Source organism: Heptranchias perlo, unplaced genomic scaffold (assembly GCF_035084215.1).
Source record: "Heptranchias perlo isolate sHepPer1 unplaced genomic scaffold, sHepPer1.hap1 HAP1_SCAFFOLD_185, whole genome shotgun sequence".
NCBI classification, from domain to species: Eukaryota; Metazoa; Chordata; class Chondrichthyes; order Hexanchiformes; family Hexanchidae; genus Heptranchias; species Heptranchias perlo.
Window position 1 is genome coordinate 244,163 of NW_027139128.1, and position 23,557 is coordinate 267,719.

General features: G+C 56.2%; 2 protein-coding genes and 1 long non-coding RNA gene across 3 annotated transcripts in view; all 3 read right to left on the reverse strand.

The window, feature by feature from the left end:
* The window catches only part of LOC137309859 (uncharacterized), a 44,437-nt gene extending 31,911 nt beyond the window's left edge, over positions 1 to 12,526 (reverse strand). The window contains exon 1 of the long non-coding RNA XR_010960012.1: positions 12,064 to 12,526. This is a non-coding gene — a long non-coding RNA (uncharacterized lncRNA). The remainder of the gene's footprint in view (positions 1 to 12,063) is intronic.
* Positions 12,527 to 15,426: 2,900 nt separating this feature from the next.
* LOC137309861 (uncharacterized) lies at positions 15,427 to 22,796 on the reverse strand. The gene is made up of 6 exons (XM_067977876.1): positions 22,732 to 22,796; positions 22,277 to 22,367; positions 20,913 to 21,221; positions 20,172 to 20,858; positions 19,203 to 19,686; positions 15,427 to 15,512 (listed from the first exon to the last, which is right to left on the reverse strand). Exons 1-6 carry the CDS (start codon positions 22,794 to 22,796, stop codon positions 15,427 to 15,429), a joined length of 1,722 nt encoding a protein of 573 aa, XP_067833977.1.
* The window catches only part of LOC137309862 (rab-like protein 6), a 146,854-nt gene continuing 144,728 nt past the window's right edge, over positions 21,432 to 23,557 (reverse strand). Inside the window, exon 17 of the mRNA XM_067977877.1 lies at positions 21,432 to 23,133. Coding sequence (XP_067833978.1) covers positions 22,885 to 23,133 — 249 coding nt within the window. The 3' untranslated portion in view covers positions 21,432 to 22,884. The remainder of the gene's footprint in view (positions 23,134 to 23,557) is intronic.

Genomic DNA, 23,557 nt, shown 5'->3' on the forward strand with positions numbered 1-23,557 from the left:
CACTGTCAGAGGGTCAGTCCTGAGGGAGTGCTGCACTGTCAGCGGGTCAGTACTGAGGGAGCGCCGCACTGTCGGAGGGTCAGTACTGAGGGGTGCCGCACTGTCGGACGGTCAGTACTGAGGGAGCGCCGCACTGTCGGAGGGTCAGTACTGAGGGAGTGCCGCACTGTCGGAGGGTCAGTACTGAGGGGTGCCGCACTGTCGGACGGTCAGTACTGAGGGAGCGCCGCACTGTCGGAGGGTCAGTACTGAGGGAGTGCCGCACTGTCGGACGGTCAGTACTGAGGGAGCGCCGCACTGTCGGAGGGACAGTCCTGAGGGAGCGCTGCACTGTCGGAGGGTCAGTACTGAGGGAGTGCTGCACTGTCGGAGGGTCAGTACTGAGGGAGCGCTGCACTGTCGGAGGGTCAGTACTGAGGGAGCGCTGCACTGTCGGAGGGTCAGTACTGAGGGACCGCCGCACTGTCGGAGGGTCAGTCCTGAGGGAGTGCCGCACTGTCAGAGGGTCAGTCCTGAGGGAGTGCTGCACTGTCAGCGGGTCAGTACTGAGGGAGCGCCGCACTGTCGGAGGGTCAGTACTGAGGAAGCGCTGCACTGTCGGACGGTCAGTACTGAGGGAGCGCCGCACTGTCGGAGGGTCAGTACTGAGGGAGTGCCGCACTGTCGGACGGTCAGTACTGAGGGAGCGCCGCACTGTCGGAGGGTCAGTACTGAGGGAGCGCCGCACTGTTGGAGGGTCAGTACTGAGGGAGTGCCGCACTGTCGGAGGGTCAGTACTGAGGGAGTGCTGCACTGTCAGCGGGTCAGTACTGAGAGAGCGCTGCACTGTCGGAGGGTCAGTACTGAGGGAGCGCTGCACTGTCGGAGGGTCAGTACTGAGGCAGCGCTGCACTGTCGGAGGGTCAGTACTGAGGGAGCGCTGCACTGTTGGAGGGTCAGTACTGAGGGAGCGCCGCACTGTTGGAGGGTCAGTACTGAGGGAGTGCTGCACTGTCGGAGGGTCAGTACTGAGGGAGCGCTGCACTGTCGGAGAGTCAGTACTGAGGGAGCGCTGCACTGTCAGAGGATCGGAGGGTCAGTACTGAGGGAGCGCTGCACTGTCGGAGGGTCAGTACTGAGGGAGCGCTGCACTGTCGGAGGGTCAGTACTGAGGGAGCGCTGCACTGTCGGAGGGACAGTCCTGAGGGAGCGCTGCACTGTCGGAGGGTCAGTACTGAGCGAGTGCTGCACTGTCGGAGGGTCAGTACTGAGGGAGCGCTGCACTGTCGGAGGGTCAGTACTGAGGGAGCGCTGCACTGTCGGAGGGTCAGTACTGAGGGAGTGCTGCACTGTCGGAGGGTCAGTACTGAGGGAGCGCTGCACTGTCGGAGGGTCAGTACTGAGGGAGTGCCGCACTGTCGGAGGGTCAGTACTGAGGGAGTGCCGCACTGTCGGAGGGTCAGTACTGAGGGAGCGCCGCACTGTCGGAGGGTCAGTACTGAGGGAGTGCCGCACTGTCGGAGGGTCAGTACTGAGGGAGCGCTGCACTGTCGGAGGGTCAGTACTGAGGGAGCGCTGCACTGTCGGAGGGTCAGTACTGAGGGAGCGCTGCACTGTTGGAGGGTCAGTACTGAGGGAGCGCCGCACTGTTGGAGGGTCAGTACTGAGGGAGTGCTGCACTGTCGGAGGGTCAGTACTGAGGGAGCGCTGCACTGTCGGAGGGTCAGTACTGAGGGAGCGCTGCACTGTCAGAGGATCGGAGGGTCAGTACTGAGGGAGCGCTGCACTGTCGGAGGGTCAGTACTGAGGGAGCGCTGCACTGTCGGAGGGTCAGTACTGAGGGAGCGCTGCACTGTCGGAGGGACAGTCCTGAGGGAGCGCTGCACTGTCGGAGGGTCAGTACTGAGGGAGTGCTGCACTGTCGGAGGGTCAGTACTGAGGGAGCGCTGCACTGTCGGAGGGTCAGTACTGAGGGAGCGCTGCACTGTCGGAGGGTCAGTACTGAGGGACCGCCGCACTGTCGGAGGGTCAGTCCTGAGGGAGTGCCGCACTGTCAGAGGGTCAGTCCTGAGGGAGTGCTGCACTGTCAGCGGGTCAGTACTGAGGGAGCGCCGCACTGTCGGAGGGTCAGTACTGAGGGGTGCCGCACTGTCGGACGGTCAGTACTGAGGGAGCGCCGCACTGTCGGAGGGTCAGTACTGAGGGAGTGCCGCACTGTCGGACGGTCAGTACTGAGGGAGCGCCGCACTGTCGGAGGGTCAGTACTGAGGGAGCGCCGCACTGTTGGAGGGTCAGCACTGAGGGAGCGCCGCACTGTCGGAGGGTCAGCACTGAGGGAGCGCCGCACTGTCGGAGGTGCCGTCTTTCCGATGTGATGTTAAACTGAGGCCCCGCCTGCCCGCTGAGATGGGTGTGAAGGATCGAATGAGATCGACACTCAGTGAATGAAGAGATTCCCGGGGCTCGGGACTGGCCCAGTCGACATTGCTCCGTGCCAGCAATCACTTCACACAAAGGGGAGTGGGAATCTGGAACTCTCTCCCCCAAAAAGCTGTTGGGGCCGGGGGTCAATTGAAAATTTCAAAACTGAGATTGATAGACTTTTGTGAGGCGAGGGGGTTAAAGGTTACAGAACCAAGGCGGGTAAATGGAGGTAAGATACAGATCAGCCATGATCTAATTGATTGGTGGGACAGGCTCGAGGGGCTGAATGGCCTCCTCCTGTTCCTATGTGCCTATGATATGATGAGAAGATGGGGTTAAAGGATACAGTGAGATGGTGGGTGGGTGGGGTTGGGGAGACGGGGAGACGGTGGGTGGGTGGGGTTGGGGAGACGGTGGGCGGGTGGGTGTGGGGAGACGGGGAGACGGTGGGTGGGTGGGGTTGGGGAGACGGGGAGACGGTGGGCGGGTGGGTGTGGGGAGACGGGGAGACGGTGGGTGGGTGGGTGTGGGGAGACGGTGGGTGGAGTTGGGGAGACGGGGAGACGGTGGGTGGGTGGGGTTGGGGAGACGGGGAGACGGTGGGTGGGTGGGGTTGGGGAGACGGTGGGTGGGGTTGGGGAGACGGGGAGACGGTGGGTGTGTGTGGTTGGGGAGACGGGGAGACGGTGGGTGGGTGGGGTTGGGGAGACGGGGAGACGGTGGGTGGGTGGGTGTGGGGAGACGGGGAGACGGTGGGTGGGTGGGTGTGGGGAGATGGGGAGACGGTGGGTGGGTGGGGTTGGGGAGACGGGGAGACGGTGGATGGGTGGGTGGGTGGGGTTGGGGAGACGGGGAGACGGTGGGTGGGTGGGTGGGGTTGGGGAGACGGGGAGACGGTGGGTGGGTGGGTGGGTGGGGTTGGGGAGACGGGGAGACGGTGGGTGGGTGGGTGGGGTTGGGGAGACGGGGAGACGGTGGGTGGGTGGGGTTGGGGAGACGGGGAGACGGGGAGACGGTGGGTGGGTGGGGTTGGGGAGACGGGGAGACGGTGGGTGGGTGGGGTTGGGGAGACGGGGAGACGGTGGGTGGGTGGGGTTGGGGAGACGGGGAGACGGTGGATTTCCATGGCATCTGTTGCTGTGTTAATCCGGCACTATCCCTGGATTGGATCGTTCATTCTGCACTTGACTGCAATTCATGAATATTTCATGGTGGGGACCGATTGTCATTGGGCCGGGTCTGTGAGCAGAACTTACATTAAATCTAATTCTGCATTTCAGCACCGGCATCTGCAGTCATTTGGTAACCATAGTAACCAGGGCCTGTTGCTAACCAGTGAGTGTGTGGGTGTCGATGCTGTCTGTCAGATCGGGGCCTGTGCTCAGGATCCTGCTCGAAAACATCGATTAACAGTTACATTAAAACCACACCAGGCGCCCTGACAGTGAGGGACAGAGAAAGCCCCCCCTCACTCCCCTCACTCCCCTCACCCCTCTCACCCCGTCCTCACCCACTCCCTCACCCCCATCCTCACCGACCTTCCCAGGTGTCAGCTCAGTGGGCAGCTCTCTCGCCTCTGAGTCAGGAGGTCATGGGTTCAACTCCCACTCCAGAGACTTGAGCACAAAATCCAGGCTGACACGCCAGTGCTGAGGGAGCGCTGCACTGTTGGAGGGCCAGTGCTGAGGGAGTGCTGCACTGTCGGAGGGTCAGTACTGAGGGAGCGCTGCACTGTCGGAGGGTCAGTACTGAGGGAGTGCCGCACTGTCGGAGGGTCAGTACTGAGGGAGTGCCGCACTGTCGGAGGGTCAGTACTGAGGGAGTGCCGCACTGTCGGAGGGTCAGTACTGAGGGAGTGCCGCACTGTGAGAGGGTCAGTACTGAGGGAGTGCTGCACTGTCGGAGGGGCAGTACTGAGGGAGTGCTGCACTGTCGGAGGGTCAGTACTGAGGGAGTGCCGCACTGTCGGAGGGTCAGTACTGAGGGAGTGCCGCACTGTCGGAGGGTCAGTACTGAGGGAGTGCTGCACTGTCGGAGGGTCAGTACTGAGGGAGCGCCGCACTGTCGGAGGGTCAGTACTGAGGGAGTGCTGCACTGTCGGAGGGTCAGTACTGAGGGAGTGCTGCACTGTCGGAGGGTCAGTACTGAGGGAGTGCTGCACTGTCGGAGGGTCAGTACTGAGGGAGTGCTGCACTGTCGGAGGGTCAGTACTGAGGGAGCGCTGCACTGTCGGAGGGTCAGTACTGAGGGAGCGCTGCACTGTCGGAGGGTCAGTACTGAGGGAGTGCCGCACTGTCGGAGGGTCAGTACTGAGGGAGTGCCGCACTGTCGGAGGGTCAGTACTGAGGGAGTGCCGCACTGTCGGAGGGTCAGTACTGAGGGAGTGCCGCACTGTGAGAGGGTCAGTACTGAGGGAGTGCTGCACTGTCGGAGGGGCAGTACTGAGGGAGTGCTGCACTGTCGGAGGGTCAGTACTGAGGGAGTGCCGCACTGTCGGAGGGTCAGTACTGAGGGAGTGCCGCACTGTCGGAGGGTCAGTACTGAGGGAGTGCTGCACTGTCGGAGGGTCAGTACTGAGGGAGCGCCGCACTGTCGGAGGGTCAGTACTGAGGGAGTGCTGCACTGTCGGAGGGTCAGTACTGAGGGAGTGCTGCACTGTCGGAGGGTCAGTACTGAGGGAGTGCTGCACTGTCGGAGGGTCAGTACTGAGGGAGTGCTGCACTGTCGGAGGGTCAGTACTGAGGGAGCGCCGCACTGTCGGAGGGTCGGTACTGAGGGAGTGCCGCACTGTCGGAGGTTCCGTCACTGGGATGAGACATTAAACTGAGGCCCCATCTGCCCTCACAGGTGGATGTAAAAGATCCCCGGGCACTATTTGAAGAAGAGCAGGGGAGTTCTCCCCGGTGTCCGGGCCAATATTTACCCCTCAACCAACACCTAAAAACACATTATCTGGTCATTATCACATTGCTATTTGTGGGATCTTGCTGTGCGGAAATTAGCTGCTGCATTTCCTGCATTGTAACAGTGAGCACACGGCTGTAACTGACTGTGTGGCTGCTTATCGAACACGCTGTTGAACCTTTGCCTGACAGCTGAGTGAAGGAGAGGCCATGCTTCACAGAGACTCACGTTCAGCAGTGCATGGGTTAAATCCCAGATGCCTCAGTGCTCCCTGTTGCTCACAGAGCTGTGCTGACACAATCTGCAGTCTCCCCCAGAGTTCATCCCTCAGGAGCTGGATACTGACACCACACCTCTTGTAGTGTGTTAATATTCCCGTTACACCGACCTTCACACCCTGACCCCACGACCCCTGGGTAATGGGGTCAGACTGTTTGCTCCTCTTCACTCAGGACCCTCACTCCATGAGCTCCGAGATGACCAGACTCTCTCCTCTGGGCTTTTTATTCTGCAGCCCAGAGACCCAGATACACACCTCAGAGATCAAAATCCCTCACAGCCCGGGCTTCACCAGAAAAACAAAGGCAGCTCCCACCGCACCAGGTGCTGGGTGAGAGGTGTCCTGGGATCTTCCCCAACCTCCAGTACAATCCACAGACACAGGACCGCTCCTTGGGCTCAGGCGCTCTCTCCCCCCCAGAGACGGGCGCTCTCTCCCCCCCAGAGACGGGCGCTCTCTCCCCCCCAGAGACGGGCGCTCTCTCCCCCCCAGAGACGGGCGCTCTCTCCCCCCCAGAGACGGGCGCTCTCTCCCCCCCAGAGACGGGCGCTCTCTCCCCCCCAGAGACGGGCGCTCTCTCCCCGCCAGAGACGGGCGCTCTCTCCCCCCCAGAGACGGGCGCTCTCTCCCCGCCAGAGACGGGCGCTCTCTCCCCCCCAGAGACGGGCGCTCTCTCCCCCCCAGAGACGGGCGCTCTCTCCCCCCCAGAGACGGGCGCTCTCTCCCCGCCAGAGACGGGCGCTCTCTCCCCCCCAGAGACGGGCGCTCTCTCCCCCCCAGAGACGGGCGCTCTCTCCCCCCCAGAGACGGGCGCTCTCTCCCCCGCAGAGACGGGCGCTCTCTCCCCCCCAGAGACGGGCGCTCTCTCCCCCCCAGAGACGGGCGCTCTCTCCCCCCCAGTGACAGGTACACTCGCCCCTCAGTAACAAGTACTCTCTCCCCTGTAACAGATACTTATGCCCCAATAACAAATATTCTCTCCCCCCCCACAATAACAGATACTCTCCCCCCCCAGTAACAGATACTCTCCCCCCCCAGTAACAGATACTCTCCCCCCCCCCACAATAACAGATACTCTCCCCCCCGCCCAGTAACAGATACTCTCCCCCCCCCACAATAACAGATACTCTCCCCCCCCAGTAACAGATACTCTCCCCCCCCAGTAACAGATACTCTCCCCCCCCCCACAATAACAGATACTCTCCCCCCCCAGTAACAGATACTCTCCCCCCCCCCACAATAACAGATACTCTCCCCCCCCAGTAACAGATACTCTCCCCCCCCCCACAATAACAGATACTCTCCCCCCCGCCCAGTAACAGATACTCTCCCCCCCCCCACAATAACAGATACTCTCCCCCCCCACAATAACAGATACTCTCCCCCCCCCCACAGTAACAGATACTCTCTCCCCCCCCACAATAACAGATACTCTCCCCCCCCCCACAGTAACAGATACTCTCTCCCCCCCCACAATAACAGATACTCTCTCCCCCCCGCCCAGTAACAGATACTCTCCCCCCCGCCCAGTAACAGATACTCTCTCCCCCCCCCACAATAACAGATACTCTCCCCCCCCCACAATAACAGATACTCTCCCCCCCCCACAATAACAGATACTCTCTCCCCCCCCCACAATAACAGATACTCTCCCCCCCCCACAATAACAGATACTCTCCCCCCCCACAATAACAGATACTCTCTCCCCCCCGCCTAGTAACAGATACTCTCTCCCCCCCCCACAATAACAGATACTCTCCCCCCCCCACAATAACAGATACTCTCCCCCCCCCACAATAACAGATACTCTCTCCCCCCCCCACAATAACAGATACTCTCCCCCCCCCACAATAACAGATACTCTCCCCCCCCCACAATAACAGATACTCTCTCCCCCCCCCCACAATAACAGATACTCTCCCCCCCGCCCAGTAACAGATACTCTCTCCCCCCCCCCACAATAACAGATACTCTCCCCCCCGCCCAGTAACAGATACTCTCCCCCCCCCACAATAACAGATACTCTCCCCCCCCCACAATAACAGATACTCTCCCCCCCCCCCACAATAACAGATACTCTCCCCCCCCCACAATAACAGATACTCTCTCCCCCCCCCACAATAACAGATACTCTCCCCCCCCCCCACAATAACAGATACTCTCCCCCCCCGCCTAGTAACAGATACTCTCCCCCCCGCCCAGTAACAGATACTCTCTCCCCCCCCCACAATAACAGATACTCTCCCCCCCCCACAATAACAGATACTCTCCCCCCCCCACAATAACAGATACTCTCCCCCCCCCCACAATAACAGATACTCTCCCCCCCCAGTAACAGATACTCTCCCCCCCCAGTAACAGATACTCTCCCCCCCCCACAATAACAGATACTCTCCCCCCCCCAGTAACAGATACTCTCCCCCCCCCACAATAACAGATACTCTCCCCCCCGCCCAGTAACAGATACTCTCCCCCCCCCCACAATAACAGATACTCTCCCCCCCCACAATAACAGATACTCTCCCCCCCCCCACAGTAACAGATACTCTCTCCCCCCCCACAATAACAGATACTCTCCCCCCCCCACAATAACAGATACTCTCTCCCCCCCGCCTAGTAACAGATACTCTCCCCCCCGCCCAGTAACAGATACTCTCTCCCCCCCCCACAATAACAGATACTCTCCCCCCCCCCACAATAACAGATACTCTCCCCCCCGCCCAGTAACAGATACTCTCCCCCCCCCACAATAACAGATACTCTCCCCCCCCCCACAATAACAGATACTCTCCCCCCCCCACAATAACAGATACTCTCTCCCCCCCCCCACAATAACAGATACTCTCCCCCCCGCCCAGTAACAGATACTCTCTCCCCCCCCCCACAATAACAGATACTCTCCCCCCCGCCCAGTAACAGATACTCTCCCCCCCCCACAATAACAGATACTCTCCCCCCCCCACAATAACAGATACTCTCCCCCCCCCCCACAATAACAGATACTCTCCCCCCCCCACAATAACAGATACTCTCTCCCCCCCCCACAATAACAGATACTCTCCCCCCCCCCCACAATAACAGATACTCTCCCCCCCCGCCTAGTAACAGATACTCTCCCCCCCGCCCAGTAACAGATACTCTCTCCCCCCCCCACAATAACAGATACTCTCCCCCCCCCACAATAACAGATACTCTCCCCCCCCCACAATAACAGATACTCTCTCCCCCCCCCACAATAACAGATACTCTCCCCCCCCCCACAATAACAGATACTCTCTCCCCCCCCCACAATAACAGATACTCTCCCCCCCGCCCAGTAACAGATACTCTCCCCCCCCCACAATAACAGATACTCTCCCCCCCGCCCAGTAACAGATACTCTCCCCCCCGCCCAGTAACAGATACTCTCCCCCCCGCCCAGTAACAGATACTCTCCCCCCCGCCCAGTAACAGATACTCTCCCCCCCCGCCCAGTAACAGATACTCTCCCCCCCCAGTAACAGATACTCTCCCCCCCGCCCAGTAACAGATACTCTCCTCCCCGCCCAGTAACAGATACTCTCCCCCCCGCCCAGTAACAGATACTCTCCCCCCCTGCCCAGTAACAGATACTCTCCTCCCCGCCCAGTAACAGATACTCTCCCCCCCCAGTAACAGATACTCTCCTCCCCGCCCAGTAACAGATACTCTCCTCCCCGCCCAGTAACAGATACTCTCCCCTCCGCCCAGTAACAGATACTCTCCCCCCCGCCCAGTAACAGATACTCTCCCCCCCCCCGCCCAGTAACAGATACTCTCCCCCCCGCCCAGTAACAGATACGCTCCCCCCCCGCCCAGTAACAGATACTCTCCCCCCCGCCCAGTAACAGATACTCTCCCCCCCGCCCAGTAACAGATACTCTCCCCCCCGCCCAGTAACAGATACTCTCCCTCCCCGCCCAGTAACAGATACTCTCCCCCCCCGCCCAGTAACAGATACTCTCCCCCCCGCCCAGTAACAGATACTCTCCCCTCCGCCCAGTAACAGATACTCTCCTCCCTGCCCAGTAACAGATACTCTCCCCCCCGCCCAGTAACAGATACTCTCCCCTCCGCCCAGTAACAGATACTCTCCCCCCCGCCCAGTAACAGATACTCTCCCCCCCCCGCCCAGTAACAGATACTCTCCCCCCCGAGGCAGCGGGGATGCTGGACCCTGTTTTTTGGGAGACTCCATTCCCGGCACGGACTGCGATGGGATCAATCTTCACACGGTGAAGTCTGGTAGCGAGCCCGTGGAGAGGGGACCGCGGGTGACAAGGGAAACCCATGGCGACAGGCAGTGTCTGCGGTCTGGAGCGGTACGGTTACAGGACACGGCCGTGTGGGCCCGCTGAGGTTATAGGCCGCACTCAACGTGCCGAGCATCACTACAGCAACACCTTTCCCAGGCAGCATTGCCTCGAAACAGACTGACAGACTGACAGACAAAACGGCCACAGAATGTGAGGAGGAGCCTGCATTAAAGGAAAGGACTCACTGGATCGAGGGATGGTTTTAAACTATCGATCCCAAAGTGAGAGCTGGACTGAGTGAGGATGAACGAGTGGGGAAGGTTCCATCTCCCAACGATCGGTGACCTGGGCCCTTTGGGACTGGTTAAAACCACAATCCCCAGATAGGGGTTGCCAACCCTCCAAGATTGGCCTGGAGTCTCCGGGAATTAAAGACTAACCTCCAGGACACTACTGCGAGTAAACCCGGGAGAGAAATCACAGGCACGGGCAATAAAAACAATCGTGGTGTTTTCCATTTTCTTTGAACACTTTCGCTCATTAGTTGTAAAATATCAGCGATGGAAACATGCTGTTTGACTGGCTGTGGGGGCGGGGCAGCGTGTGGATGGACGTGTCGGGCAACCAATGGGGGGAGTGTGGGGGCGGGCAGTGTGAGGATGGACGTGTCAGGCAACCAATGGGAGGAGTGTGTGGGCGGGCAGTGTGAGGATGGACGTGTCAGGCAACCAATGGGAGGAGTGTGGGGGCGGGCAGTGTGAGGATGGACATGTCAGGCAACCAATGGGAGGAGTGTGGGGGCGGGCAGTGTGAGGATGGACGTGTCGGGCAACCAATGGGAGGAGTGTGGGGGCGGGCAGTGTGAGGATGGACGTGTCGGGCAACCAATGGGGGAATTTGGGGGTGGGGGCAGTGTGACACAGGAGGTCATGTGATGAAACCTCCAGGAATGCGTCCAACCAGAGTTGGCGACCCCACTGGCAGCCCCTGGCACTGTTTCACTGAACGTCTTCCTGCCATCTAACTGTACCCACACTGCCCCTCAGGGAGCCCCTTACATCAATAGGACCCCCAGCTGAGAGACGCACGGTGCCTTTCAGTACCGCCTTTGGGTTTTTGCTGAGGCCGCGTTGATTTACGTGGAGCTGATTATCCCGGACTCTGTTGCCGTTACTCTGCACTGCAGTAAAACGATGAGGAGTCAGAACACATTCAATTAGCTCCGAAGATTTACAGCCAATTCCAATAAAAGCAAGGTCAATTTCTCAGGAAATGATATATCAGCCTGAGCAGAAGTTAACGTTCCCTCTGGTGTAGATCTGATGGGAGATTCAAACTCCATGGATGAACTGGATGAGGTGGGAGTGAGGGATATGGAACATAGGAACAGGAGTAGGCCATTCAGCCCCTCGTGCCTGCTCCGCCATTTGATAAGATCATGGCTGATCTGTGATCTAACTCCATATACCTGCCTTTGGCCCATATCCCTTAATACCTATCTATCTCAGATTTAAATTTAGCAATTGAGCGAGTATTAATTGCTGTTTGAGGAAGAGAGTTCCAAACTTCTACCACCCTTTGTGTGTAGAAATGTTTTCTAATCTCACTCCTGAAAGGTCTGGCTCTAATTTTTAGACTGTGCCCCCTACTCCTAGAATCCCCAACCAGCGGAAATAGTTTCTCTCTATCCACCCTATCCGTTCCCCTTAATATCTTATAAACTTCGATCAGATCACCCCTTAACCTTCTAAACTCCAGAGAATACAACCCCAATTTGTGTAATCTCTCCTCGTAACTTAACCCTTGAAGTCCGGGTATCATTCTAGTAAACCTACGCTGCACTCCCTCCAAGGCCAATATGTCCTTCCGAAGGTGCGGTGCCCAGAACTGCTCACAGTACTCCAGGTGCGGTCTAACCAGGGTTTTGTATAGCTGCAGCATAACTTCTGCCCCCTTGTACTCCAGTCCTCTCGATATAAAGGCCAGCATTCCATTTGCCTTATTATTTTCTGCACCTGTTCATGACACTTCAATGATCTATGTGCCTGAACCCCTAGGTCCCTTTGGACATCCACAGTATCCACAGTGGGTAGGTGGGATTGAGGGATTTGGAGAGTAGGTGGTTAGGTGGGATTGGCCTATCAAAAAGCGACAGGTTTGTTAAAGCCTTAATTCGATGGGTGTTTCCCTGCATTCACTCACCTCTCTGAAGAAAGTAAATAAATCCTGGGAGAGTGCATGATTGACCTGCACCTTAAGCGTGTCGTAAGGAGCAAGCGTAGCCCATGGATATAATCGCGGCCCAGAGACACACGGCAGGATGGTCAGTGGCTTCTTCACACAGAGAGTTGTGGGGCTGTGGAATTCACTTCCAGGGTCAGAAACTGTCAATATTGAAGATTAGATTGGGATAGGTGGGTGAGGGGAAAGGGATGGAAGAGATACAGGAACAGGGTTAATGTGGATAGGATTATTTGCTCGTGTGGAGGGTAAACACCGACACGGACCGGATGGGCCGAATGGCCTGTTTCTGTGTTGCAATTTCTGTGGTTTAATCCAGAATATCTTTGCAACAGTCACCATCCGCTCATACAGGGAATGGTCCCCGGTGAGGGAGCAGAAGGCTACAGTCCGTGGAGGAGATTGAGAGGGACAGAGCCAAATGGTGGCGACATCTTTAAAAGGATTTGCAGGTTTTCTGTAAACTGGTCTCCACCGCCCTCTGGCGGATCCTTCAATGAAAAACAAATGAACAGAAACTCCCGAACCCTGGGAGTTTATCCAGTGAGTTCCTCATCACTGGAGGTTTCTCTGCACAATCCCCGCGCCCCCGCCCCCTCCGATCCCCGCGCCCCGCCCCCTCCGATCCCCGCGCCCCGCCCCCTCCGATCCCCCGCGCCCCGCCCCCTCCGATCCCCGCGCCCCGCCCCCCTCCGATCCCCGCGCCCCGCCCCCCTCCGATCCCCGCGCCCCGCCCCCTCCGCCCCTCCAATCCCCGCCCCCCTCCGATCCCCGCGCCCCTCCGATCCCCGCCCCCCCTCCGATCCCCGCGCCCCGCCCCCCTCCGCCCCTCCGATCCCCGCGCCCCGCCCCCCTCCGATCCCCGCGCCTCGCCCCCCTCCGCCCCTCCCCCTCCGATCCCCGCGCCCCGCCCCCTCCGCCCCTCCGATCCCCGCCCCCTCCGATCCCCGCGCCCCGCCCCCTCCGATCCCCGCGCCCCGCCCCCTCCGCCCCTCCGATCCCCGCCCCCCTCCGATCCCCGCGCCCCGCCCCCTCCGATCCCCGCGCCCCGCCCCCTCCGCCCCTCCGATCCCCGCCCCCCCCTCCGATCCCCGCGCCCCGCCCCCCTCCGATCCCCGCGCCCCGCCCCCTCCGCCCCTCCAATCCCCGCCCCCCTCCGATCCCCGCGCCCCTCCGATCCCCCGCGCCCCGCCCCCCTCCGATCCCCGCCCCCCTCCGATCCCCGCGCCCCGCCCCCTCCGCCCCTCCGATCCCCCGCCCTCCGATCCCCGCCCCCCCTCCGATCCCCGCCCCTCCGATCCCCACACCCCGCCCCCCCTCCGATCAATCAACAACCTGTTGAAGATCGGTTACTTTTCACTGATAATCTACACAAAGTTTGAAGACTTAGTTTTGCCTGATCACCAAATGCCCTGGCCAATTGTCTATCTCTTTGATGAACAGCCTGTTATGTTTTTGGGTCCTTTCTACTCTTATCTCCAGATTTTTTTATCTCACACCTTGAACGACGCTCCCAAGAGAAGTGGATGGGGTGCCGATCAAGCGGGCTGCTTTGTCCTGGATGGTGTCGAGCTTCTAGAGTGTTGTTGGAGCTGCACTCATCCAGGCAAGTGGAGAGTATTCCATCACACTCCTGACTTGTGTCTACACCCCAAGAACAAATCAAAAGAATGGTGGCAATGCATTCCTACATTCTATGGTGAGCCAAGCCGTGCTCCTGTGAGTAGCTCCTGGTGTCAGCAGACTGGCCAACGAGGGCTCAATTACCACACTTGTCAGTTGTCTGATAACTAACCAGTGACGGCCCTCCTCGAAGCGGGGAGGACGGGGTAAATGGTTTCTTTGGGGTCGAGTCGAGCATCGAGTGACGTATAATCCGAACCAGGACAATCCGCCAGGATACCCCAAAAACCCAATCCCGGGCCCGCTAACTCCACACTCGGGGCCCTGTTGACCAGGCAGCCTGTCTCATTCATGAGACTCCAGCCGTCAGTGGGGGCTGTGCTTCTCACCCCCCCCGTGTCAGCTAACAAGCCAATGCCCTGATGAGTAGGGTGATGCCAGCCGGGCGAGCAGCGGGAAGTGAACCAGTCCTCTGTGCTGGTTAAACTCGGCAGTACTCTGTACACCCACTAAGCCCTGGCTGTTGCCAACCAGTGCCCAAGCTCTCTGGGCTTGTGTACGTGATATGTCCCGACTGGCAGAGGGTATGTGCAGACAGAGGGTACAACTCTCTTGCTGATTTTAACAAACACCTCAGGGGCAATGCTCCTGTCAGATATTTTAAGAGACCTTGACCCCTTTATTTTAAACAGGAACTTGAACAAGAGAGTGGCCTGAGACTTAATTGCTGAGATTTTCCTGCGTTAGGGAGCAGTACCCCCGCACCCTGGGCTATTTCTAGGACTGGCGGCCTGTCGAGTGGTGGAATGGGCGGTGGCACTGGGTGTCTTACCCTAGAGCCGAGGCTGGAAGGTGGGCGCCCAATGCCCCTCTGGGGGAGATTCTCCGTAATATTCAAACCTTTGCTTGTGGATTGGGGACAGATGGGAACTGATCCAGGAGCTCACCACAAACACACCGAGACACAGAAAACAGCACCAGCTCCCCAAAAACCACAGAGTCACAGGGAAAGGGCTGGCACCCAGAATATCACCGGGGGGGGGGCGGGACTCGATGGGGACTCGAGGGGGGCGGGACTCGATGGGGGCGGGGGGGGGGGGGGGAAGACGGGACTCGATGGGGGCGGGGGGGGGGGGGGGGAAGACGGGACTCGATGGGGGCGGGGGGGGGGGGGGGGAAGACGGGACTCGATGGGGACGGGACTCGATGGGGGCGGGGGGGGGAAGACGGGACTCGATGGGGGCGGGGGGGGGGAAAGACGGGAGCTGTGCTGGGAGGAGATGGTGTGGAGGGGAGTGAGGCGGGAGTATACAGACAACACACTTGTGAACGTCACCATTTAGATGGATAGGTTGGCCTAACTGGACACAATGAAGCTGTGTGGTTGAGGGCAGAGAGCAGGCATCAAACCCTCGGGGATTCTCAGTGTGCAGCGGCTGGTATAAAGGTGCCATTGATCAGTGAGGGGTGGGAGCAGGCAGAGTGGCCCAAATGCAGCAAGATCTCAGCGAGGGGGCACCCTTACAGGACATGAATAAAACAGACTAAATACTCAAAGAACACTCAGCATCAGGCCAGCCTTTTAAGCAAGAAAATATTTTTTTTGCCTTTAATGGACAAACATAATTGAAGGTAAGTTTATATACAGAGTGCAGGGGGAGGGTTAAGACACACAGCCCTCCTGTGACCAGCCCAAAGACGTCAGCCAGCGGGAGGGGGTTTGATGCTGTAACCTCTCCTCCTCGAGTTAGAGAGAGCTACAACTGGCCTGACGTAACCATCCCGATCTGCAGAGAACGAGTGCCAAATAACATCAGTCCAGGTTTAGAAATGGGCATCTGATCCAGGAACATTTAATACATGGAATCCCCGAACATAGGAACAGGAGGAGGCCATTCAGCCCCTCAACCCTGCTTCACCAGTCAGATCATGGCTGATCTCTAGCTCAACTCCATTTACCCGCCTTTGCTCCATATCCCTCGATACCCTTACCCAATAAAAATCTATTGATCTCAGCCTTGAAAGCTCCAATTGACCCCGGCATCCACAGCCTTCTTGGGGAGAGAGTTCCAGATTTCCACTCCCCTTTGTATGAAAAGTGCTTCCTAGTTTTACTCCTGAACAAACTACCTCTAATTTTATTATGCCTCTTGTTCTGCATTCCCCCACCAGAGGAAATAGTTTCTCTCTATCTACAATGAAGGGTTTTGATAGAGTAAATAGGGAGAAACTGTTTCCAGTAACAGGAGGGTCGGTAACCGGAGGACACAGATTTAAGGTGATCGGCAAAAGAGCCAGAGGGGAGATGAGGAGAATTTTTTTTTACACTGCGAGTTGTGATGATCTGGAATGCGCTGATTCAATAATAACTTTCAAAAGGGAATTGGAGAAATACTTGAAGAAAAATTTACAGGGCTATGGGGAAAGAGCAGGGGAGTGGGACTAATTGGATAGCTCTTTCAAAGAGCCGGCACAGGCACGATGGGCTGAATGGCCTCCTCCTGTGCTGTATCATTCTATGATACAACAGCTCACTCTCTCTCAAGCTAAAAAACCTAAAGCAATATTAGTCAGCACTTATCAAAATCACAGCAGAAAGCTCCAGCAGGTCTCCCCTATCAGGCCTCACTATGCAGTTCACTGTCTAAACCCTGGGCAGTATCGAGGCATCATCACATATCCTTTGGGTAAGCTGCATTTCAGAGACAGTCAGTATGATTCCCAATATCTTGGGTCAAACTCTACCTTTCCAGGGCCTTCCCTCCCTCCCCCTCCTCCGGCCAGCATTGAGGACTGCAGTCACTGGCGATACCAGTGCAGACTGGCTGAGAAAGGATCAGCACTGCTTTTCCTTACACCTCACTCATGGGGCCAGCCCAGTGGAGGCCTCTCTCTGGGGGTTGGGATTTGAGCCCAGACCCTCTGAATGGGAATCCAAACTCTACCAGCAAGAGCTACTGAGTGGCGACCCATCTCTCCTCTCCTTACTACCTTTCTAAAGTCTCAGTAGCAAACCGGGCACGCAGGGCATAATGTGGAGTGCAAAACCAAAGGGCCTAAGAACGGGTCTCGGAGATGTTATAAACCGGGAGTGAAAGCTCCCACCCTTCTTAGGCTTCACAGCTCAGGACAATGAGAGATAAGGCTGCTAGGACTAGCTGCTTACATACCTCAACCTACGCTCAGGATGGTGTCTCAACTGATGCTCGAGTCCAGTTCCCCTGGACTGAGACTGCCCGAGTGGGCACAGTCACCCAGGGAAAGAGATGGAAAGAGGAATGTGCCTCCCCGACACTGTCGCCCGGCTCGGGGTGGCACCCTCGAAGGGTGGCAGCGCACACTCATGCTCGATCTGCACCACCTCAAGTAACTACCAAGGTCGGCAACTCGGAGCAGGGGAAAAAAATTAAAATGTTGATATTTCTTGAGATGTCAAAACTTTGAAAGGTTCAGATCTTGCAGCAGGGGCGAGGTTACTGAGCTACTTTGTGACAACACACCGAAACCTGTCTCAGCCAGGGCTCATCCCCTCACTCACCTCCACCAGGCAATCATGACATATAAATCCGAAAGAATACCATCGATAGCAATCAATTTATTATAATAATCTTGGTGTACAATAATATCGCGATCCAGCGGGTAATTCCTGTCCGAGGAACCTCACCCACCCAAAAAGGGGAAGGGATCCAGAAATTGATGAGTGTGATTCCCTCGGTCTAGTTCTGAATGACATGATGGACAGAAAGGGGCACCGTCACTACTGAGCAGCACAGTTTGAAGAGAAGGCAAACTCCCGGCTATCAGTCGTACAAAGGGCACAGTCCTAATTTGGTTCAAGGTTACTGTTTGACATTCTGCTCTCAGACACCAGTTAGTGCGGCTATCACAGGTGGAGAGGCAATTCAGCGAAGAGAGAAACGCAAACCCGAGAGAGAGAGAGAGAGAGAACGCAAACCCGAGAGAGAGAGAGAGAGAGAACGCAAACCCGAGAGAGAGAGAACGCAAACCCGAGAGAGAGAGAGAGAGAGAACGAACGCAAACCCGAGAGAGAGAGAGAGAGAACGCAAACCCGAGAGAGAGAGAGAGAGAACGCAAACCCGAGAGAGAGAGAGAGAGAACGCAAACCCGAGAGAGAGAGAGAGAGAACGCAAACCCGAGAGAGAGAGAGAGAGAGAGAGAACGCAAACCCGAGAGAGAGAGAGAGAGAGAGAGAACGCAAACCCGAGAGAGAGAGAGAGAGAACGCAAACCCGAGAGAGAGAGAGAGAACGCAAACCCGAGAGAGAGAGAGAGAACGCAAACCCGAGAGAGAGAGAACGCAAACCCGAGAGAGAGAGAACGCAAACCCGAGAGAGAGAGAACGCAAACCCGAGAGAGAGAGAACGCAAACCCGAGAGAGAGAGAACGCAAACCCGAGAGAGAGAGAACGCAAACCCGAGAGAGAGAGAACGCAAACCCGAGAGAGAGAGAACGCAAACCCGAGAGAGAGAGAACGCAAACCCGAGAGAGAGAGAACGCAAACCCGAGAGAGAGAGAACGCAAACCCGAGAGAGAGAGAACGCAAACCCGAGAGAGAGAGAACGCAAACCCGAGAGAGAGAGAACGCAAACCCGAGAGAGAGAGAACGCAAACCCGAGAGAGAGAGAGAAACGCAAACCCGAGAGAGAGAAACGCAAACCCGAGAGAGAGAGAGAACGCAAACCAGAGAGAGAGACGCAAACCCGAGAGAGAGAGAGAGACGCAAACCCGAGAGAGACGCAAACCCGAGAGAGAGAGAAACGCAAACCCGAGAGAGAGAGAAACGCAAACCCGAGAGAGAGAGAGAGAGAGAAACGCAAACCCGAGAGAGAGAGAGAGAGAGAGAAATCGCAAACCCGAGAGAGAGAAAGAGAGAAAACGCAAACCCGAGAGAGAGAGAGAGAGAGAGAGAAAACGCAAACCCGAGAGAGAAGACGCAAACCCGAGAGAGAGAGAAGACGCAAACCCGAGAGAGAGAGAAGACGCAAACCCGAGAGAGAGAGAAGACGCAAACCCGAGAGAGAGAGAAGACGCAAACCGAGAGAGAGAGAAGACGCAAACCCGAGAGAGAGAGAAGACGCAAACCCGAGAGAGAGAGAAGACGCAAACCGAGAGAGAGAGAAGACGCAAACCCGAGAGAGAGAGAAGACGCAAACCCGAGAGAGAGAGAAGACGCAAACCCGAGAGAGAGAGAAGACGCAAACCCGAGAGAGAGAGAAGACGCAAACCCGAGAGAGAGAGAAGACGCAAACCCGAGAGAGAGAGAAGACGCAAACCCGAGAGAGAGAGAAGACGCAAACCCGAGAGAGAGAGAAGACGCAAACCCGAGAGAGAGAGAAGACGCAAACCCGAGAGAGAGAGAAGACGCAAACCCGAGAGAGAGAGAAGACGCAAACCCGAGAGAGAGAAGACGCAAACCCGAGAGAGAAAACGCAAACCCGAGAGAGAGAAAACGCAAACCCGAGAGATAGACGAGAGAGAAACGCAAACCCGAGAGAGAGAAAGAGAAAACGCAAACCCGAGAGAGAGAGAGAAAACGCAAACCCGAGAGAGAGAGAGAGAAAACGCAAACCCGAGAGAGAGAGAGAGAAAACGCAAACCCGAGAGAGAGAGAGAGAAAACGCAAACCCGAGAGAGAGAGAGAGAAAACGCAAACCCGAGAGAGAGAGAGAGAAAACGCAAACCCGAGAGAGAGAGAGAGAAAACGCAAACCCGAGAGAGAGAGAGAGAAAACGCAAACCCGAGAGAGAGAGAGAAAAAACGCAAACCCGAGAGAGGGAGAGAGAACGCAAACCCGAGAGAGAGGGAGAGAGAACGCAAACCCGAGAGAGAGAGAGAGAACGCAAACCTGAGAGAGAGAATGCAAACCCGAGAGAGAGAGAGAAAAAACGCAAACCCGAGAGAGGGAGAGAGAACGCAAACCCGAGAGAGAGAGAACGCAAACCTGAGAGAGAGAATGCAAACCCGAGAGAGAGAGAGAGAGAACGCAAACCCGAGAGAGAGAGAGAGAGAACGCAAACCCGAGAGAGAGAGAGAACGCAAACCCGAGAGAGAGAGAGAGAGAGAGAGAGAGAACGCAGACCCGAGAGAGAGAGAGAGAGAGAAACGCAAACCCGAGAGAGAGAGAGAGAAACGCAAACCCAAGAGAGAGAGAGAGAGAGAGAGAGAGAACGCAAACCCGGGAGAGAGAGAGAGAAAACGCAAACCCGGGAGAGAGAGAGAGAAAACGCAAACCCGAGAGAGAGAAACGCAAACCCGAGAGAGAGAAACGCAAACCCGAGAGAGAGAAACGCAAACCCGAGAGAGAGAAACGCAAACCCGAGAGAGAGAGAGAGAGAGAGAGAAACGCAAACCCGAGAGAGAGAGAGAGAGAGAGAGAGAACGCAAACCCGAGAGAGAGAGAGAGAGAGAGAGAGAGAGAACGCAAACCCGGGAGAGAGAGAAAGAGAATGCAACCAGAGAGACGGAGAGAGAAAGGAAGAGAACACGCAAATGAACGAGAGGGAGAAAGTGCGTACACACAAACCAACAAACACGCAAACCGACGAGAGAGAGAACACGCAAGCTGACAAGGGAGAGAACACGCAAGCCGACAGGAGAGAATGCGAACAAGAAAACGCAAACCAGAGAGATAGAGAGAACGCAAACCAACGAGAGAGAGAGAACGCAAACCAACGAGAGAGAGAACGAACATGCAACCAGAGAGACGGAGAGAGAAAGGAAGAGAACATGCAAATGAACGAGAGGGAGAAAGTGCGTACACACAAACCAACAAACACGCAAACCGACGAGAGAGAGAACACGCAAGCTGACAAGGGAGAGAACACGCAAGCCGACAGGAGAGAATGCGAACAAGAAAACGCAAACCAGAGAGATAGAGAGAACGCAAACCAACGAGAGAGAGAGAACGCAAACCAACGAGAGAGAGAACGCAAACCGGAGAAAGCAAACCCGAGAGAGATTGAGAGAACGCAAACCAACGAGAGAGTGATCGCAAGCCCATAAGAGCACAAAACTAATGACACAGCGTACAAACAAGCATGGCAAAGCAAACAAACAAGAGCGCACACAAATTAGCGAGACAGTAAAAACAGTTAGCGGAAAGACTGCACAAGGCTACTATACAGCAAGACAATTCAAACGCCGACTGCCGTGAGAGACCGCACAAACGCCGACTGCCGTGAGAGACCGCACAAACGCCGACTGCCGTGAGAGACCGCACAAACGCCGACTGCCGTGAGAGACCGCACAAACGCCGACTGCCGTGAGAGACCGCACAAACGCCGACTGCCGTGAGAGACCGCACAAACGCCGACTGCCGTGAGAGACCGCACAAACGCCGACTGCCGTGAGAGACCGCACAAACGCCGACTGCCGTGAGAGACCGCACAAACGCCGACTGCAGTGGGAGATTGCACAAACTCTGGAGAGATTTACAGGAAGCATCTGCCGGTTTGCTGTAACCTGGTACTTGATGGGCTAAAATCAAATTGGGCATGAGAGCAAAGATAGAAGAGAATGTGGGTTTCTTGAACCCTGGGTCTGATATGACGAGGGAGCTGGAAGTGCTGCGGAATGGACAATTCCCCCACTTTGGACAGCCCTTACTGATAGCTCTGGGACAGCACAGTCTGAGATGCAGAGAGTGCCTCGAGAGGAAAATCCCACAACAGGAGGACTGGACGTTGGACGTGCATTTTAAATCTTTAACAGTATCAGCTCCGGGCTCTGCACTTGCCCCATATTAGCCGGACCCGAGGGCATGGGTCCGATTCCTGATTTGGACCGGGGCTACCCCCATCAGTTCGGTTCGGACTCTGGCTGTTTTATTTGTGCCGTCCATTCAGCACCAACGGCTTTCATGTCACCTGCACAGGCTCGAATGATGCGAGCATCCACTGGTCATCTGACAGTGACCCCCTCCTACTGGTGAGGAATGGGAAAACACGTAGGTCTAGTGTTAGTTCAGGTAGTTAATTAGTTAACACTCTGGTAGGTTACCTGGTTAGCCATTAACAGCTCTTCACTCAACAATTAGATACTAACCGTTCGATTTTTAATTTGAAGCTGCCGATCACTTTAATTACACCTGTTTATTCATTTCAGTCAATTCCAAGTCACACCGAGCCCTTTCTGTGACTCCTCCTAACGGCGAGGATCAGAATGGAAGGGTTCACACGCTCGGACATCCTGTGAGACAGAGCTCGCCAACCTGTGGGACTGCACTCATTCCCAATCTCAGTTAATGCCAATGCGTCAGGTGCCCAGTGATGGGGGTAGAACAGTCAATGATTGCCACACTCCTATAGCTCCCAGCATCTGGGCAATAGCATCTTGACGACAGGCAGGGGCCCGGGGGTACGACAGGCAGACTCCTGGTGGTGAATTGGTTTAAGGATCAGGGCACCCCAAAGGACGAGAAAGATTGACTTCAAAAATGGGGGGGGGGGGGGGGGGGGGGTGGAGAAGAGAGACAATTTTAACGGGTCTTTCAATCAAAGGCCCCGATGCAGTGCCCGTGACTTTAATCTCACCCGGCCACAGTTAGAGGTTTGTCGGTTCTGTGCCACGCCACGGACCACAGGCAGAAGGTTCCACTTTGGGTGGGGAGGGGGGTGTGGACTCCTGGGTACAAGACCGCAAACAAGCAGAGATCAGGGTTTAAGAGAGGCCCGCAGCCAGCACCTGCTCAGAGATCCTGAAACCACATTTGATTCAAAAGCAACGGATTCTGCTCGAGATAAGCTTTATTAAAAGCCAAAATCTCCCCTTTTGATTTTGAAGAGTCTGCCCATTCCTTGAGTCTCGAATAAATTGAGAATGAAGTTACCCGGGGGGCTCGTTACCCCGGGGGGCTCGTTACCCCGGGGGGCTCGTTCAGCGGGTGCCAGCACTGATCGATCGGTCAGACCAGCCACGTGGCACCGAGCCCTGCCCCGCAGTGCTACACCTTCAACACAACCTTCCCTACAAATAGTTAAAAACTTACAAAAACATCCTGTGATGGGAGTTGAGTAGAATAACCAGAGCTTCTGCCACAAAGCCCAGGCACATGCTTTGTGGCAATGTTAAAGAGGAATTTTTAAAGTGTGGAAAGAACAGGGTAGGACACGGAGACAATGCGGCCGAACTCACGACGTGTCTATAGCTCCTCGTACTCTCCACTGCCCCTGCTCTTCACAACATGACTATCGCCGCTGCCAATCAGAAACATCTCCAAATCGTCCATGTCCTCTTCAGCCTTGTCCTTGCTCTTCACCTTCTTCTTCCTCCTCTTCTCCTCTGTTGCTGTTTCCTTCTCCCTTCTCGGCCCCTCCTCTGCCGTTCCTTCTTTCTCCTTCTCTTTAACTTTCTTTGGCTTGTGCCTCTTTTTTTCCGATTTCTCGTCCTCCTGAAAATGTAAAGCAGATCGTGTACAAGTGCTCTCAGTTCCCAACACTGGAATCCCCCAGGCAAGGCCAGAGGAAAAGTTACACTCAATACTTGTAGCACTTTCATCAACTTAAACCCCATTGCTATCTCTCCCCAACATTATAACAGTGACTACATTCATTGGCTGTAAAGCGCTGTGGGACGTCCTGAGGTTGTGAAAGACGCTATATAAATGGCAAGTCTTTCTTCATTAACGAAAACACCATCAAAATGGAGAGGATTACATCATGTATACAGTCCAGAGCTGAGTTGACCATGAATACAACCTTATAATCAATCATCGTTTTACTTGCAGCCCATTAACTGGTTCAGAAAAACCTCCACCATTACCGGACTTTGCTACAAAAGCCCTCCCAACAAAGAACTTGCGTTTATATAGCACC